The sequence below is a fragment of the Guillardia theta genome (genome assembly GCF_000315625.1).
Source record: "Guillardia theta CCMP2712 unplaced genomic scaffold GUITHscaffold_85, whole genome shotgun sequence".
NCBI lineage: Eukaryota > Cryptophyceae > Pyrenomonadales > Geminigeraceae > Guillardia > Guillardia theta.
Window position 1 is genome coordinate 246,915 of NW_005434589.1, and position 17,143 is coordinate 264,057.

General features: G+C 52.3%; 7 protein-coding genes across 7 annotated transcripts in view; 3 read left to right on the plus strand and 4 right to left on the minus strand.

The window, feature by feature from the left end:
• The window catches only part of GUITHDRAFT_165239 (hypothetical protein), a gene marked incomplete at both ends in the record, with an annotated part of 2,621 nt that extends 689 nt beyond the window's left edge, over positions 1-1,932 (minus strand). Inside the window, 15 exons of the mRNA XM_005825304.1 lie at positions 155-198; positions 406-451; positions 509-598; positions 652-696; positions 751-813; positions 861-935; positions 996-1,026; positions 1,075-1,123; positions 1,177-1,225; positions 1,279-1,359; positions 1,380-1,463; positions 1,519-1,590; positions 1,634-1,723; positions 1,778-1,862; positions 1,910-1,932. Coding sequence (XP_005825361.1) covers positions 155-198; positions 406-451; positions 509-598; positions 652-696; positions 751-813; positions 861-935; positions 996-1,026; positions 1,075-1,123; positions 1,177-1,225; positions 1,279-1,359; positions 1,380-1,463; positions 1,519-1,590; positions 1,634-1,723; positions 1,778-1,862; positions 1,910-1,932 — 927 coding nt within the window. The remainder of the gene's footprint in view (positions 1-154; positions 199-405; positions 452-508; positions 599-651; positions 697-750; positions 814-860; positions 936-995; positions 1,027-1,074; positions 1,124-1,176; positions 1,226-1,278; positions 1,360-1,379; positions 1,464-1,518; positions 1,591-1,633; positions 1,724-1,777; positions 1,863-1,909) is intronic.
• Positions 1,933-2,862: 930 nt separating this feature from the next.
• Positions 2,863-4,049, minus strand: GUITHDRAFT_154739 (hypothetical protein). The gene is made up of 10 exons (XM_005825305.1): positions 4,030-4,049; positions 3,783-3,822; positions 3,677-3,729; positions 3,560-3,627; positions 3,481-3,510; positions 3,370-3,426; positions 3,271-3,318; positions 3,182-3,217; positions 3,093-3,137; positions 2,863-3,041 (listed from the first exon to the last, which is right to left on the minus strand). Exons 2-10 carry the CDS (start codon positions 3,794-3,796, stop codon positions 2,946-2,948), a joined length of 447 nt encoding a protein of 148 aa, XP_005825362.1. The 5' UTR covers positions 3,797-3,822; positions 4,030-4,049; the 3' UTR covers positions 2,863-2,945.
• Positions 4,050-5,846: 1,797 nt separating this feature from the next.
• GUITHDRAFT_144311 (hypothetical protein) lies at positions 5,847-6,854 on the minus strand (the record flags this gene model as incomplete). Its single annotated transcript, XM_005825306.1, has 3 exons — positions 5,847-6,150; positions 6,240-6,567; positions 6,599-6,854. 3 exons carry the CDS (start codon positions 6,852-6,854, stop codon positions 5,847-5,849), a joined length of 888 nt encoding a protein of 295 aa, XP_005825363.1.
• A 703-nt stretch (positions 6,855-7,557) lies between these two features.
• Positions 7,558-9,234, minus strand: GUITHDRAFT_77210 (hypothetical protein; the record flags this gene model as incomplete). The annotated part of the gene is made up of 2 exons (XM_005825307.1): positions 7,558-8,148; positions 8,203-9,234. The coding sequence occupies 2 exons, from the start codon at positions 9,232-9,234 to the stop codon at positions 7,558-7,560; spliced, it is 1,623 nt and encodes a 540-aa protein (XP_005825364.1).
• Positions 9,235-11,575: 2,341 nt separating this feature from the next.
• Positions 11,576-12,027, plus strand: GUITHDRAFT_115525 (hypothetical protein; the record flags this gene model as incomplete). The annotated part of the gene is made up of 4 exons (XM_005825308.1): positions 11,576-11,602; positions 11,654-11,731; positions 11,784-11,869; positions 11,922-12,027. The coding sequence occupies 4 exons, from the start codon at positions 11,576-11,578 to the stop codon at positions 12,025-12,027; spliced, it is 297 nt and encodes a 98-aa protein (XP_005825365.1).
• An 827-nt stretch (positions 12,028-12,854) lies between these two features.
• GUITHDRAFT_115526 (hypothetical protein) lies at positions 12,855-14,598 on the plus strand (the record flags this gene model as incomplete). Its single annotated transcript, XM_005825309.1, has 10 exons — positions 12,855-12,960; positions 13,012-13,100; positions 13,188-13,231; positions 13,407-13,455; positions 13,511-13,564; positions 13,610-13,656; positions 13,710-13,743; positions 13,800-13,829; positions 13,880-14,311; positions 14,473-14,598. 10 exons carry the CDS (start codon positions 12,855-12,857, stop codon positions 14,596-14,598), a joined length of 1,011 nt encoding a protein of 336 aa, XP_005825366.1.
• A 514-nt stretch (positions 14,599-15,112) lies between these two features.
• Positions 15,113-16,327, plus strand: GUITHDRAFT_115527 (hypothetical protein; the record flags this gene model as incomplete). Its single annotated transcript, XM_005825310.1, has 2 exons — positions 15,113-15,115; positions 15,179-16,327. The coding sequence occupies 2 exons, from the start codon at positions 15,113-15,115 to the stop codon at positions 16,325-16,327; spliced, it is 1,152 nt and encodes a 383-aa protein (XP_005825367.1).
• Between the last annotated feature and the right edge of the window lie 816 nt (positions 16,328-17,143).

The following is a 17,143-nucleotide window of genomic DNA, read 5'->3' on the forward strand; positions in this document are numbered from 1 at the left end:
AGGAGGAGGAGGAGAAAGAGGCAGCCAAGGTGATGGTGGTGGTGATAAAGGAGGAGGAGAAAGAGGTGGAGCATGAGCAGCAGAAGGAGGTGGTGGTGGAGGAGGAGCAGCAGCAGCAAGAGGGGGAGGAGAAATTCACATATCTATAACTTACCGCTTGTGTGTGCTGGGATGACAGATGGATATAGATTCCTGCTCCTGGAAGGAGCAACAGTCAAGCTTGAGTGTTGCCGCAAAAACAAAAGGGAAACAACATAGTGCAATTGGTGACTAGGTAGGATTCGATGGGAGTTGAAGGAAGCAGGAAGAACATGGTGGAGCGAGAGGCAGGTGAATTCGGGGGTAGAGGAGGAGGAGAAGAGAGGAGGACGACGAGGAAAGGCTGTAGTAATAGGGAGGATTTACCCGCTAGCCACTTGAGTGCGCTTTGCCGTTCCGCAGACTTTGTCACCTGCTGACCGGTGAGGGAGCTGGAGGAGGAGTAGAATGCGAAGTGCTCGACACTCACGATCGTGCTCCGGAGAGCGACAGAGCCAGGGGGGCACGCAGCAGCTTCCTCCTCCACCTCCCCTTTCTTCTTCTTTATGTCTGGCTGTGACTGAAAAAGATCGTGAGCACCACAGGATGGGAGGAGAAGGAGAAATTCCCCACCTTCTTCTTTCTGTTCGTGTCGATCTTGCGAGCCTGCTCCAAGATCTGCAGGAAGCAATGTGGTTCACAGCACGCTGGCGGGAAGCAAAGAATGCTTACGACTAGCTCGCTCTTCATCTCTGCCTTCGGTCGGGTGAACAACTTCTCCATCCCCATCTTTCTCTGTCACACACGGTAAATGAGCAGGGAGTATGGCCCCGATCCCTCGCCTGCGTCTCCCACTCCAAGTTGTAAGGGTGCGTCATCAAAACTCCATCATCGCCATCTCCGCAAAGGTTTCGGAGCTGAGTGAGCACAAGGAAACATGTCAGTAAATCATCAGCGGATTTGTCGACCCTGGTCACCTCTGCCAGCTTTCTCTGACAGAAGTAGAACCTGGCAACAATTGAATGATCGCTACAACATGGATTCAGAAGCCTCCACCTGTCTTTGAGTGCATCTATGCTCCGTGGAGTAGAGAGATTCCATCGGTCTGTTGGCAATTTCTTGATGAGCCAGAGAACTTCAAAGTGAGTTTCCATCAACCATTCACGACGATGAAGTTGAGATCGAATCTCTCCACCAGCTTGAAGAGCTGTCAAGACCAACCGATCAGCCCACCATCACCATCTCTCAGCAGGAGAACACCTCGTCAGTTTCTTGTTTCGTCCAGTCCGAAACCGTCAGATGTCGCGCGTATTCCTCCTCGTTGTACTTCAGAACCGCCGCCTGTTGTTTCTTTGGTTCACTCTCGGATCAGGAGCGATGCGGTTGAAACTTTCCTTCTTGTTGAACTTGGCGAACGGATACTCCTCTAGATTTATTCCCTTCCTCTGCAGCATACACATCACAAAACCCCAACACACCTGCTCCCCCTCCTTGTCCGACCTGCCAGTGACGGAGCTCTAAACCATCCGATCGTGCCGGGTTAGCAAAAGTCTTCCATTCCCATCCTTGTTGCTGCTTCACAGTCACCACACAAGACCTCCCTTCCTGCTTCGACCTGGATATTCGGCTGCTGCAGAATCACTGGTGGTACGACGCCTCCTGGCAGCGGCGGCTGTGACTGAGCTGCTTTCTGCTGCTCCTTCTCCTGTTGCATGCTCAGCCTTCCCGGTAGACATGTCCGGCAACAAGCTCGAGCCACCTTCTTCCTTTCGCGCCAAAGAGACGGAGGCGGAGTAGGGATGAGGCAGATCGGTGAGTCTCCGAGGTCCATGCCTCTCATGTAGCTGATCGCAGCGTCAGCGCTCAATCACCATGCCACGCATAGAGCAACCTGCTCAGACTACCCGAGGGCATCGTGACTGAAGAGCGCCGGTCCCACAAGCAAGAGGAATCAAGTAACCTGTATCAAGATATCAACCTCTGGTCGCATAAGCGGGGATGCTTGTCAAAGATGATCTCAGCTGTGCAATTGTTCTGTCCTTCCCTCCTCTATCGCTTATTAATGTCGGCTACGCTCTTGACCTGCCACATGGACTTCATCGTAACCGCTAACTTGTCTGTCCCTTCTCCATATCATTCACATGCACTTTTATTTGGATTGCTATCTCCACGTCCTTCTCATTCCCACAACCTCGGCCCCTCCCCTTGCACTGCATAGCTACCGTTCTACTGGTTCCATCTCACCCCTTTCACCTCTCCTCTTGTCTCTGTCCTCCTCATACTGCTTCCCCTCCTGCTGCTCATCCCCTCCTCCCTTTCCATCCCTCTCCTAGTAGATGCTCTCTCCCCGTCCCTCCCTTCCCCATCCTCCCTCCCCTTCCGCCCTCGCTCATCTCTGCCGCCACCCAGCCTCCATTAACTAAAATTGTGATACTTTTGAAGGGTGCGAGTCGAGAGTGCCACCGGGCCGGGGGGCTCAGTGACCGTGCTCCGGGCGTACCGTACCGAGTCACGAGTCACTGAGTCGAACTCCCGGAAACGCCGGGCCCGGCGGACGGTCCGATCGGGCCACGCGGCCCGCCGCCGGGCGGCCCGCCGCCGTACTGTGCCTGTAACGCCGGTACGGTCACAGCCGGGCGTGGACCGGCGGACTCGGGCCCGGCGCCGCGACTCAGCGCGGCCTGCCCGGCTGGGTGCCGGGGTGGCCGTGGACTGCAGCCTGAAATGGTCACATAGTTACGGCGTACTATGTTGAATGGTTGAATTCTGCCCAGAACTGTTCCGACGACCGTATCACGCTACGCACATAACACAGGAAAAAATGCGGAAGATCGCGCTATGATTCGGAGGCTCACTGAAAAAGTTTCTTGCACAATAATTTAAGTTACAAGCAAAAATGTTCACGCAAAAGCTTTGATGTCTGTGAATTAGGCGATGAAAGTTCCCTGATCATCCTTGACAGATCTCACAGTGGTGAAATACTTCGCAAGCGTCTTCCCAAGGGCATTTCTCAAGATCGGCGCCTGAAAGTTCAACAACCTTAGAACTCATCACATCACCCACGTCTACGTCACCTGTGAGTCAGACGCCTTCCTGTCAGACTGCGTTGTCTCCTGCTCCTGCACGGCATTGAACAGAGACAGGAACGAATGCCACCTGTTACCTGCAGCCTTGTAAGCGAGTCGAAGGTCCTATCCCTCTGCCCAAGATGCGTCAGTCGCTGAATCTGTCGAGTCTGCTCATGGAAAGGACCGATTGATGACGCGGCCTGTCTTGCCAGCTCGAGTGCATGCTCCCCCCCTGATGACGCAGGTGCATTCAGGGAGGAAAAAGCTTGCAAATTCGTCTCACATCAGCAGCAGCGATCAAGCCTTGGAGGGAACCAGGATCTAAGTCCGTCCTTGCCCGCTGAAAGATAGCCACGTTATGCCACAGCCACACTCACGCAGTAAGATGCACAACCTTGAGGGAGAATTGTACAACCTTCTCCTTCTGTTTTTCAGACTTGAGATTATGTTGGTGAGTTCTAAAACTGACTTACCGGGCTGAAAACGCCCAATGAATCCAAGACAGTCGAGTTACGACCAGACCCAAATGATAACACCAATGCTACATTTGATATATCAACCATTCTCTTAGAAAAAAATTACCATCTTACCAAGAGCACCGCACATAGCAAACGCAAGGGCAGCCAAAGCATATCTTGAATATCTGGGGATTCCATGCATGAGAACATCTTACATACTTCTGCAACAACTTGACACCTATTCTCAGGCATGGTGCTGCCCTTTGCGTCTTCCGCACCTGGAGCAACAAAGACGGTGTCACACGCACAGGAAACTATGCTTCTCACAAGGGAACAGTTGAGCTTTCAACAGGGTAAGGATGAGAGGAAGAGAGAGGCAAAACTATGAGGAGGATACAGGAGACAAAGAAGATGCCAGTATGAAGGCAGCAGAGCTGACTCTGTGCCTTATGCTCATCTCAAGCGGCCAGGTGAGCGTGCCGTACCTTGAAAGGTGCCGAATGATGCCATGGGCTTGTGATGGGTGTGGGTTGACATGGGATGGTATCATTCTTTTGAGGGTAGGGGTTACATATAATCTCCCAAGAGCCCCTATTTTGAACAATAAATAGTGGGGTACGATAAATTTATGGGGGGTACTTTCCTTTAACATGGGGGTCATTCAAATGGGGGTCCAACAAATTCCTGAAGTGGCGCGCAGGGTCGGAGGCTGATAACCTACGAAACTTGTGACTCCCGGCCCGTACTAGGCTTCGGAATCCCGGCGCCGCGGCGCCGGCCGGCCCGGGACCGTACCGTACGGTGATCGGACTCCGAGCGCGGCCGCGGGCTGTGTTGCGGATGCCAGGCTCCGGCTCCGGCTCGGCCCGGGCCTATCAGTCCGCCGGACCATGTGAGCCTACCGGCATTGCTTTGGTGTTCAACCAATCTGACTCCAGTGAGTTACTAGCCTAGTAGCCTGAACTCCGACCGCCGGCAGCAGCAAGGCTTCAAATGCCTCCGAGTACCCTCCGACTCATCAAAGATTCAGGCTGAGTGAGATGCTGCGTCCATGTGCAAGGCCAGAAGCTCACATCCAGCAGTCTGCACTGAGCCGTTGCGCGGGGGAGTCTTCGAATCTTCCGCCGCTGTCGTTCCAACGTTGCCGCACTCCGTTGAACTTCGAACAAACCGAGCAGACTCGTGACAGGCTCAACAAGCTGAACGGTGGTCGAGTTAACGGTCAACCGGATAGATTGTATATGTTATGAATCATTCATTTTCTTTGTATCTGTATGAATTTTCCTTCATCACCTTTGATTGACACTATAGCTACGAATTTCTTTGTGAACAGATGTGATTATTTCATCTTTGGTGAAATTTTGCTCCATGCGCAAAGCTTGCCTCTACCAGCGGGGACAATCAATTCCATCTGACCATCTGGAAGCTCAGCAAGATGAAAGACCTGAAAGTGGTGCGCAGGACGTTGATGCAAATTTCCAACACCCTGGTCTACAATCAGTGGGCTAATCGGGGCTTTGGAGAAGAGAAACTCGCAGCGATTCACTTGTGCGCCATGTCAGGAGGAGGGAGGACTGGGCAGGGACGTCTATACAAAGTAGAGAGCTTCATTAAGCTCGCTGCTTCCTCCTCTTGCCTACCTTCAGTCGTCTCCTGGAATTGCAATTACTCAAGAGACTACCAGAAGGCCTCGGAAGACGAAGCAAGATACCAGCTTTCGGTAAGCTCTCAGCGTGGTAAACTTAGCTGGACCTCCATGCCTTCAGTCGTCTCCTGGTTTCCTCAGACTAGAAAGGGCAAACGGCCTCCTCCTCCTTCCAACTCTAGCAAGCAGAAGATCGAGCGGAGGTATGGCGCCTGGAGCAGCATGCCGTCTGTGGTCTCGTGGTTCTCTACGGGAGGGAGCAAGAGTCCAGCTAAGAAACGATGAGTTTACCCAAGTCTGCTGGAGATTGCAGCAACCGGAGAAGCGGAGGGAATGAGAAGAAGTGGAGACAGCCAAAGGGTCAAGCAAACGGCTGAGAGGTCAACGAGGACACGTGCTGGAGGTTCAGTTCCTGCACGCTACTGAACGAGTCTCTGTAATATCTGAACCCAAGCCTCTACAGCTGGCGCTTGCTGTACTGGCTTAACTTTATGTATTCACCACCTATCGCGGAGCTTCGCGTGTTTATCCTTGAAAAATCTACTTACAAGTTGCTTGCGCGGCTGTTCAATGCGATCATCACGGCATGTGCAATCACATTCGCACCCATCAGCATCGAACAACTGTCCTTCTCCATCCCTTTGCTCGCCTTCCTCCTCACGATACAAAGTTGAACCATCCCGTCACTATCCGCTTCTCCTGGGACGGGGACGGGACCCCACGGTGTGTGAAGGTCCAGTCCGCTGGCCACACGAGCGTGAGCCCCTTCTTGGGCTGCACGGTGACCTTCTGGTGGTAGAACTCCGTCCCTCCTGCATCGTCCACCTCATTCAGGTACGTCATGAACACCAAATGGCGCGAGCCTTCTGGCTGCCCCCCGCCGGTCCGCTCTGTATGAAAGGTCTTGTACCCTCCTCCAGGAGGATAATACTGAAAGTTGGAGCGGGAGACTTGGGTGTTTCTACCGCTCAGTTATAGTGGAATGCGGGTTGGTCTGTAGGGACCGCCAGGGAGAGGTAGGTGACGACCACCCCTCCCTCCTCTACCCACTGCTGGAAGGACGCGGGCCACTCGTAAGCCACGGGCACGGCGAAATGGCTCTGCTCCGAGGTGATCCTCCCCACGCAGGCCCTGGACGCCGCCCAGAGGCTCGTGGAGGGCTGCACCTTGGCGATGTCCTGCAGCCATGACCGCATCCCCTTCTCGCAGAGCGCGTCGTCGTCGGCCAGGCGAAGGACGTCCACAAGGCCCACGGTGGTAGTCCTCGTGATGCAGTTCATGGGGTTGTTGGCGAAGCAGATGGTCTGGAACGCCCTGCTCAGGATGAGATGGCGCGTGCCTTGGTAGTCGAACATGCGGTTGTCCTGAACGAGGTTGTCTATGAGGCCGGCCAGCGCGTTGCCGATGACGTGTTCCCTTCATGGAGATCATTCCTCGCAGCTGTCCTCTCGGATTGTTCTCAAAGCAGTGGATCAGGTCATCGCAGATGCTGTCGTCTAGCATCCGCCATGCCCCCATGAACATGGCGCCCTCGGGCAATGCGAACTTTTCGAGAGCAGCCGCTGTCCCTCCGACTTGCTGTTGCTGTGGGACAGCAAGTGAGTTGACTGCCTTGTCCTTCTTCTTTCCACTCGATGAGGAAGCTGAAAATCCCTTCGCCTGCATAAGCCCTGTTCAGGCACTGAATGATACTCGCCAGTAGTCACTAGTAATGTCACGGTGCAAGTCTCCCGGGCCAGGCTGACTCCTCAGAGTCAGGCCGCGCCGGGCCGGGGGCTTGACGGGCCAGCCCGCCGGGACGGTCTGCCGTCACTGCCAGGCCCGAAGTGCCGGGTGACACGCCGACAGCCTGTGGACTGAAAACCGCGGCAGTTGGATGGTCTCTCAACAGTCTCGCCGGGCCCTCACACTCATCTTGGCCTCTCCCAGTTTCAACGCCGCCGGCGTCATACCGTACCGGCGGTTCAAGTTGTGGTATGGTCATCCCTCGGAGATATCGCTGAGGCCGCCGTGTGCGTAAGCCTTCTCGGCTCCGAAGTTGTCCTGGCCGCAGCAAGAGACAGTGGGCTATGAAGTGTGCTGATCATGAAGCTTGTCGGAGCAATGTGGCGCCGGCATGAGACTGCCATGCCTGAGACAGTCAACAGAGTCGTGAAAGCGAGCCGAGAATAAGTACGGTCACCGTGGAACGCGGCTTGGCCGCTCAGTGAGTGATGGCGAACCGTCACTTTCACAGTGTGAGTGTTGCGGCCCCTCAAGTGTCTTTTTCCAGTTTATTACAACCTTCGAATCAAAGATTGTTTGCAAACAAACCATAAATAAATTTAATGCACACAAAGCCGATGCCACGGAATCAATGAAAATAGCCTTAACCGTGATAACCACTGAAGAATCCGTTGCCTGCCACGGGCGATGGAGCAGCGGCGATGGCCCAGTAGAGCAGACCAGTCACAATGCCGGCACATGGGCAAGTGAGAAGCCATCCGCCGAAGATGACACCGACGAGCTTCCAGTTGACAGCTCCGACGTCTCCGTTGCAAAGTCCGACAGCAGTGGTGGCACCGGAGATGCAGTGAGTGGTGGAGACAGGAACTCCGAGACGAGAGAAGGTCATCACAGTGAACATAGCTCCCAGCTCGATACAGAAGCCGCGGGAAGGAGACTGAAGGGTCAGGCGGTTGCCAAGAGCGTCCATGATGTAGTAGCCCATCGTCAACAAACCGACGTCGAGCGCGAGACCTCCGTAGACCAGAAGCCAGATGGGAACCTCCGCCTTGCTTGCAACCGTGCCGGTGCTGTAGACCATCCAGACAGTAGCGAAGGGAGCGACAGCGTTAGCCATGTCGTTGGCGCCGTGGGAGATGGAGAAGAAGCAGCAGGTGGTGAGCTGGAGCATCTTGAACATCTCCTCGGTCTTGGAGTAAGCCTGGAAGGCCTTGGCGTGCATGGCAGCATCCTCCTCCTTGAGGCCTCCGATGTCCATGTAGAATCCAGGGAAGATGCACTTAAGAACACTGGTGAGGATGCTGTCGTTCTGTGGCTTGTCCTCGATTTCATCCTTTCCAAAGTAAGCACCCTGAACCATCATGGGGGCTTGACCAGGCATCATTGGAGCCTGGTTGAAGTACATGGAAGGCTGTGGCATGTTCTGATTAAAGTTTCCAGTCTCAACGAGATCGACTTTGTTCTGATCTTGCACGTTATTCTCCTCGTTGTATCCCATTGAACCAACAGGAACGGAGCAGATGTAGAACATGGTGTACCATGGCAGGTTCTCGTTGTCCACAATAGCACGACGAGTCCATGGCACGCAGAACAAGTAACCGAAGATGCCAAAGAAGATGCCGATGGCAAAGGTGACGGGAACAGTAACTTCGTAAGGTGTCTTCTTCAATGCAGGGATTCCCTTCATGACCATGAAGCCGGCCACGACGCCAAAGGCGAAGAAGAAGTAGACGGGAAGGAGCGCAATGCCGCGCTTGACGGCGACATCGTCGGGATGCTTGAGCACGAGGAACTTGGTGCTGAGGTAGAAGATTGCAGCCAACACTCCAGAGAGGATGGGTGAAATGAACCAGGATGCAACAACTCCACCAAACCCTCCGTCATAGCCCCAGTTCACTCCAGAAGCACCCCAGGTTGCAATACCGATACCAAGGATGGCGCCAACAACCGAGTGAGTAGTCGAGACAGGCATAGACAGCGTGGTGGCGACGAACACCCATCCACCAGAGCCAAGGTTGACGCAGCTCATGCCCAGGGCAAGGACGTAAGGATCATGCCTGAACCAGTCCACCTTGACCATCTTCTTGCGCACAGCATCGGTCACAGTGCTGCCCAGAGCAATCACACCAACAAGCTCGCAAACGCACGCGATCGAGACAGCTGTCCTGAAGGAGATGGTCTTGGCTCCAACAGCGTTAGCGAAGGCGTTGGCAACGTCGTTGGCTCCGATGGTGAAGGCGTCAAGGAAAGCCCAGAAGAAGGCCCAGGTGATGAGACCCTTGTACAGGTAGGGGATGCCGATCTCGGGACTGTCGACCATGGTGGCAGCACATGCTGATACGGAGAGAAACAGCACCACGTAAGGCAGGAAACCACGTGCGGTGGTGAGGGACCTAGAAAGCAGGATCAGGATCGAAGGTCTTGGGGGAGAACAATACCTCTTGGACATGGTCATTGCAACGAATGGAAGGCTCGAGTCTATCAGCTGCAAGAGCAGGAAGGGGATCAACGAACGCGGAAGCTCACTGAGATGAGTAGAGCACGGAGGAAGAGTCACGCGTGGGCAGGGGAGGCGAAGTGGACCAGAGGAGGTTTCACGTAACCTTCACATCAGAGAAGCAAGGAGGCACCCCCTACCCCCTCCATACTATCACCCCCACCCTATGTTTCCTGCCACCTGCATCTGGAGTACCCACTTTGTATACTGCAATGTTATGGAAAAGGATAGGGTACAATGGACACACTGCGGTCGGGAGTAGCGAAACGTCAGGTCAGGGGGTAGTTCTACGTCTGCATTAGGGATCGACGAGAAGGCATCTTTTCGAAATCTACGCCTCTTGGTAGGGGTGTAGACTGCCTGAGAAGAAGGGGGTCTTCCTAGGGCTTTTGAGGGTAGGGTGGTCCTCTGTGGAGCCGTAGTACCAGGAATGACCAGAAAAAAAGGGAAAGAGGAACGCTGTCAACGTCTGTGGGGACAAATGACCAGAAAAAAAACAGAACGAACCCCCACCATAGGCAACCTATGACCCACCCACCATGCCTTGAAGAGGCACCCTACCTTCTAGGAGGTTCCCAGTAGGCATCATAGCACCAACAGATACCACTGGTAGTCACTGCCAGGTGCCCGCTTGCGGGGGTTCAAAATAAGGTCAAAGAGCAGCAGGGTAGGGTATCGCCGTTGATAGGGTAGTGACAAGAATTACAATATTATATATAAAACAGCTGCTCGTAGAACGGTTACATCGATTGGTCCAACGTAACGACAAAGGGATCCGTGTGCAAAAATGGCGGGAGCGCTCGGGTCGATGAAGCATTATGAGAAAAGAGCGCTGCGCGTAACCGCATGACAAGACGTGTAAACAGAATTATTCTGAGCAACTCGGATCGATATCCGTCAAGATCTCAACCAGTAAGAAGATCTATGCGCTTCAACTTGAACACTGACGATGCAACTAGCAATGCGTCGTCGGGTGAATGTATGAAAAAAGAATTTGACGCACGAGATTGGTGACACAACGAGATTATTCAAAGAACCAGGGGAATGTATGTTAATGTCCACAATAAAAAACAATCCAGTAGAACGTGAATGTGAACAATGTATTGACCAAATTGAACACAAATGACCAATATATGAAGGCCGGAAAGTTTGCACAAGATAAACGTAAAGATCGCAGAGAGTTGAGATGTGGAAATAATTTCCTCGGCAGGTGATGACTTTAAGGAGCAAGATGTAATTGTCCTGTGAAGTGGTCCGCCCAATAGCTGAGGCAAGTTCAGCGTTAGCAAGGACAAGCTCCTCATATCAGTCGATGAGCACTAAGATCAAGGGGACCGTATATGAAAAATGACTTGGCTAGAGACTAGAAGGTCCTTCGAACTAGGTAATCCTCGTTACGCACGAGCCTCGGAGGCGAGGCCTGATTGCGATGCGACGGAGCTTGCCTCCAGTTTGCTAACGATGATAATGAGAGAGTAGTTGAAATGAGTGTTCCAATTGAGAGGGGTAGAGAATAGAAAGAGAAAGTGTGACAGATAGGCAAGGAGGGAAGGGAAGGAAGGACAGGGCAGGAACGTGGCAAGAGATTGGTGGCAGAAAAAGTTGACTGACGTCGTAAGCGTTTAGACGTAAGAAAGTTGCGAACATGTTAGAGATATTTCACAAACACACACACATCATTTTGATCCTTCACACTTGAATTAACTCTTTCGTAATTTCTACCACCATTCCGGTCACCAATTAAAGCTGTGTGCTCGTAGGGTAAAACATATAACACACACAGTTCACTGCCGAAGTGCGGCCGGGGTGGGGTCACAGCCTGTTGGGTAGGGGTGAGTTACCCGGGTGAGTAAGGGACTGGTACGGTATTCAATACCGTCTGACGGAAGTCTGACGACCGTATAGACGGCACGGTCGGTCGGTTCCGGGATTCAGCCCCGGCCGATCATCGGATCGCAGGCTGCCTGGAATCGGATTGAAATCAAGGTGGTTTTGAAATGATCGTTCCGCAATTTCCCTGACTGTTTGAGTCCAAAGATTGCCTGTTTGAGGCGTAAGACCTTGCCAGATGGAAGTTTGAGAATTTCAGGAGGAGCAATTGAGACAAGTTGTTCGATTGGGCTGTACAGGTATGCAGATCTGGCCTTTCTCCGTTCGGAATTGAATGTTGATGCCAGTGAGAACGGACACGGTGATCTGTGGAGACGTTCTGTGCAGTATTTGCCAAGATCATGTCTTGTAGTTGTACGAAAGGATCGCTGTTGAGGCAATTGGTGAGGCCCTGTACGACAGTGTTGATTATTGCTTGTTGAATGGTTTAGTGAGCACACTGCAACGGTCTTCGAGGTTTAATTGAATTGAACGCGAGGCAGCTCGTTGCGAGGATGGTCGTTGCCGCTGTCGCTCGAGATAAGAGCGCTGTGTCGGCGTTGGCGAGTTGTAGCGTCCACTCGCGGCGGTATGTGACCGTCGACGTTGGAACGTGAAGCAGTCTGAGCGTTGTGATGCAGATGTTGTATTGTTGTGGAGGTGCGGGCACGGGGTTTCCGTCGCAGCGTCATGTCGGCTCCCGTGGGTGGAAGCGTCATGATGAACTTCGTGATCTTCATCGGCTGAATGCTCGGATGAGTCTTGATCTGCTGGCAAGTCCAGCGCAGGCAGGAGGATGTTGTGACCTATTGGTGCGACTCCTACGCCGCGCAAGCTTGCTCCTAAAGAACAGGACGCGCGTGCAGCATGAAACGTGTACTTGTGACAGGGCGTGCAACGTGAAGCGTGCCGGCTGCCGCGATGAAGCGCGCCGTGACTCCCGCCACCACAGCGGCTGCCAACCAGGACGAGCAGTCTGCACGCATACAACAGACGCCCTCGCCCTCATACGTTCATAGCACAACTTCCCGTCGGCATCCATGTGGAACCTCAGGGTCTGGCCCCGGGCCACACTACCGGCGAGCGTCAGCCTTCGGGCGGCCGCTTAGCATCGGAGGCTCGCCGACCACGAAACCTTCCCTGGGGGGTCAAGGCTAGTAACCGGAGTCAGGGCCTGCCGCAGTCGGAGCCCGGCTCGATCCGATGATGGCGGCCGGCCGGGCCAAAGCCTGAGGTAGCGGCTACTCTCGGCTTTTTTGTTGTTTTGTTGAGATTCTGATGTGTCAGGAGATAGGACCTACGGGGTGGTACTACCCCACCCAACTTGATGTGTGACGCAGAAAATCTTCAAATACCAGTTTTTACCCATCAATGATAGATTTCTTTAACCGGTACTTGACATACCACCCCCACAACACCACGAGTACCCAGTACCCACACCCCCTATAGTCTCATGTTGGATGAACGGATTCTGGAGAAGATAAAAAAATGTATCGTACCCCCCGAATCGATGCGATCCTTGACAATTTAAGGGGGTAGGGTTATGTCGCTCTGCTGAGAGGGGACACCTGGAAATGCGCTCGGGATCAAGGTACGGCGGCGCATTAAGTGGAGACGACGGAGGGAAGGTTTCAGATGTACAGGACACAAGATTGAAGAGAACAACTCAGATAGAATCGTGTTAGATGAAGATGTGATGGAGCTGGCAAAGTGAAACTTTGTCATGGTCAGACATCCAGTTTGCAGAATCCTTTCCTACGGGATTATTGGGGTGTGCGATTGAAGAGCGAGGGACAATGAGGGAGAAGCAGGACAAGGAGGTCGTACAGACAAAATGGATTTAGAGACGAAAGGACAAGAAGAAGTGAAGCATGAAGGGCGATGGGCTGATTGATTGTCATGAGCAGGGTCCGTACACGAAACAAGAATGCGAGCGAGACAGCGTCTCATGGTAGATGTAGACCTATTTGCGTGCTCTTGTTTCTCACATCGCCTCTTTTTGGTCGAACTTTGACTTGGGCTGGCTGATGTGGCTACATCATCAGCCAGGTAATCATCAAACGATCTCTGGCAGATTGTTGTATATTTTTTGCCTCGATTTTCATCTAAGCATTGTGATGTCTTAGTGTTGAGTTTCCAACCGATCATGGGCATTTCGGAAGCACGATTGAAGAGGTGTTGCTGGAGCAGAGGCTTGCTGTGAAAGACGATTCTCATGCTTTCATGTTAGATCCGTGAGAGAACACGACAGCAGGGCATGCAGCTTGTCTCAGAGTCTGCAAGGGTGCTCTAGAATGCCTTCATTGACTGCAAGGTTGACTTGCCACAGGGGATGACTATCAGAGAGATAGAATCTTTCTGGCCGTCCAAGTTTGGGTGAGTACAACAAGTTACACCCAATTCAGTACGTGAGTTTGATACTAATCCAGGATCAACCTTCCGACTGAAGATTGTGGATTTCGGGTCTTCTTCATCTCTGCATGCCTTGTTGCCAAGGCAGTGACTTTCTCTTGATGCAGAGCGCATTAGATCTCTTCAGAGGTTTGCAGGTAGTATCAAATTGCGAAAGGTACCACAGGCTCTTCTTATGCTGTGGCAGGGTTTCGTTGTCAGGGTTTCGTCTTACGGGAAGGAAAACGTCGTCACCGTAGATCCAAATTATGCCTCCAAAGTACCACAGGCTAGAGTCTCTGCTGGTATCACTACTCCGCAAAGCCAAGTCGTCAATGCCCCACTGAGCAGAGGGCTAGCCGTTGAGCAGAGGGCAGCCACGAATGCTCCGAGCATTCCTGTGAAGAAGCTGGAACAGCCGAAGAGTACTGGTCACAATGCTGTGGTGGCGAGCAAGATGCAAGTAAATTCTCAGATTCAACAAAGTCAAAGCGTCACACGAGAAGCTCACATCCAGCAGTCTGCAGCCGTTGCACGGGGGTCTTCGAATCTTCCGCATGTCGTTCCAACGTTGCCGCACTCAACTTCGAACAAACCAGCAGAACAGGCTCAACAAGCTGAACGGTGGTCGAGTCAACAGGTCAACCGGACAGATTGTATATGTTATGAATCATTCATTTTCTTTGTATCTGTCATTGTATGAATTTTCCTTGATCACCTTTGATTGACACTATAGCTACGAATTTCTTTGTGAACAGATGAGATTATTTCATCTTTGGTGAAATTTTGCTCCATGCGCAGGTCTTGTCGTGGCTGCGTAGCACTTTGAATAAAGCTGGAGTTCAAGAGAAGGCAATTGATCTCTATACCAAGAAGTTTCAGCTGCATGGCAAGTTGTTGAATCGATTTACACCCATGCTCATTTGATGGATACAGAGATCCAAGGAAGCCATTTAAAGCTTCTTGATAACCAGCGCCTGAGGTTTATGTCGAGAATGTAAAGGTCTATTCTAAACAAGCAACACAGAGAAGATCTTGGTATCGCCATCCTTGGTCATCGATTAGCAATTTTGGAGGTAGGACCGACTTTTGAGATTCAAATGTCCCTTGGTTAAGACAACTTATACATGTTCTGTGACAGGCGTGCCATCATCTCTTTCCACAAGTATGTCAAAGCGCCTCTGCAACTCAATTTTTCAATGCGACCACCCTCGTGTAACATGGAACCTTCCGTAGGCGAAAATCATGCAGGCATCGTCAGTTGGCGTCACGAAGAATGATCCTAGTAATTTGAAATCAGCGAGTCGCCTCATGAAACTGATGAGTTCTCGCGTTCTTCTCCTCAGTCATAATGGAGCTCTTTAAACTTCATCAGACAAACCTAAATGCTATCTCAAAGTTGCAAACTGACCTCCAAGCAGCTGAGAGACGATTAGCAGAGATGGTGAGGCGACGAGGATAGCCATTTTTCTCGTGTTCATCTTTGATTTACTTCGTTGTCTTCCAGGCACGGGACTCGAATACCGCTTCAAAATCCTCATCGCAAAGTGTTCTTCCAGCTGGCACAACCAATACTGTGAAGAGTGCCGGAGAGAGAAAGATTATTTCCAGCAAGGCAATCGCGAAGACAGCAGGGCAAACGGAAGCAGCACCCGCTACTCAACAACATGCATCTGCGCCACAAGTTCAGTTGTCAACATTTCCACAAGATGCCAACAGAATGACGCACTTCGTCTCATTGCCGATTGTAAATCCAAGCATCTTGCAGAATGTTGCCAGAATCCAACAGTCGCTGATGAAGTCACACCCAATCTTACGAAGTGGAATGATCGACATCACCAAATTGCACATCTCTCTTGCTGTGTTCCGATGTGACAACGATGATGCTCTTTCTAGAGTCCGCAAGGCTCTGCAAGCAAGAGCCCAAGATATCATCGAGTGTGTGAAGAATCGAGAGGGTTCAAACGTCTCTTCTCTTAAGGTTGCAGGTCTTTCAATGTTCGGGAACCAAGTCCTCTGGTTGAAGATTTCAGATCACGAATTCTTGCAGAGGATTTCATCTATTGTTTTGGAGGCGGTGAAGAGCGCTGGTAATGGAGTGAAGCTTGCCTCTACCAGCGGGGACAATCAATTCCATCTGACCATCTGGAAGCTCAGCAAGATGAAAGACCTGAAAGTGGTGCGCAGGACGTTGATGCAAATTTCCAACACCCTGGTCTACAATCAGTGGGCTAATCGGGGCTTTGGTGAAGAGAAACTCGCAGCGATTCACTTGTGCGCCATGTCAGGAGGAGGGAGGACTGGGCAGGGACGTCTATACAAAGTAGAGAGCTTCATTAAGCTCGCTGCTTCCTCCTCGTGCCTACCTTCAGTCGTCTCCTGGAATTGCAATTACTCAAGAGACTACCAGAAGGCCTCGGAAGACGAAGCAAGATACCAGCTTTCGGTAAGCTCTCAGCGTGGTAAACCTAGCTGGACCTCCATGCCTTCAGTCGTCTCCTGGTTTCCTCAGACTAGAAAGGGCAAACGGCCTCCTCCTCCTTCCAACTCTAGCAATCAGAAGATCGAGCGGAGGTATGGCGCCTGGAGCAGCATGCCGTCTGTGGTCTCGTGGTTCTCTACGGGAGGGAGCAAGAGTCCAGCTAAGAAACGATGAGTTTACCCAAGTCTGCTGGAGATTGCAGCAACCGGAGAAGCGGAGGGAATGAGAAGAAGAGGAGACAGCCAAAGGGTCAAGCAAACGGCTGAGAGGTCAACGAGGACACGTGCTGGAGGTTCAGTTCCTGCACGCTACTGAACGAGTCTCTGTAATATCTGAACCCAAGCCTCTACAGCTGGCGCTTGCTGTACTGGCTTAACTTTATGTATTCACCACCTATCGCGGAGCTTCGCGTGTTTATCCTTGAAAAATCTACTTACAAGTTGCTTGCGCGGCTGTTCAATGCGATCATCACAGCATGTGCAATCACATTCGCACCCATCAGCATCGAACAACTGTCCTTCTCCATCCCTTTGCTCGCCTTCCTCCTCACGATACAAAGTTGAACCATCCCGTCACTATCCGCTTCTCCTGGGACGGGGACGGGACCCCACGGTGTGTGAAGGTCCAGTCCGCTGGCCACACGAGCGTGAGCCCCTTCTTGGGCTGCACGGTGACCTTCTGGTGGTAGAACTCCGTCCCTCCTGCATCGTCCACCTCATTCAGGTACGTCATGAACACCAAATGGCGCGAGCCTTCTGGCTGCCCCCCGCCGGTCCGCTCTGTATGAAAGGTCTTGTACCCTCCTCCAGGAGGATAATACTGAAAGTTGGAGCGGGAGACTTGGGTGTTTCTACCGCTCAGTTATAGTGGAATGCGGGTTGGTCTGTAGGGACCGCCAGGGAGAGGTAGGTGACGACCACCCCTCCCTCCTCTACCCACTGCTGGAAGACGCGGGCACTCGTAAGCACGGGCACGCGAAATGCTCTGCTC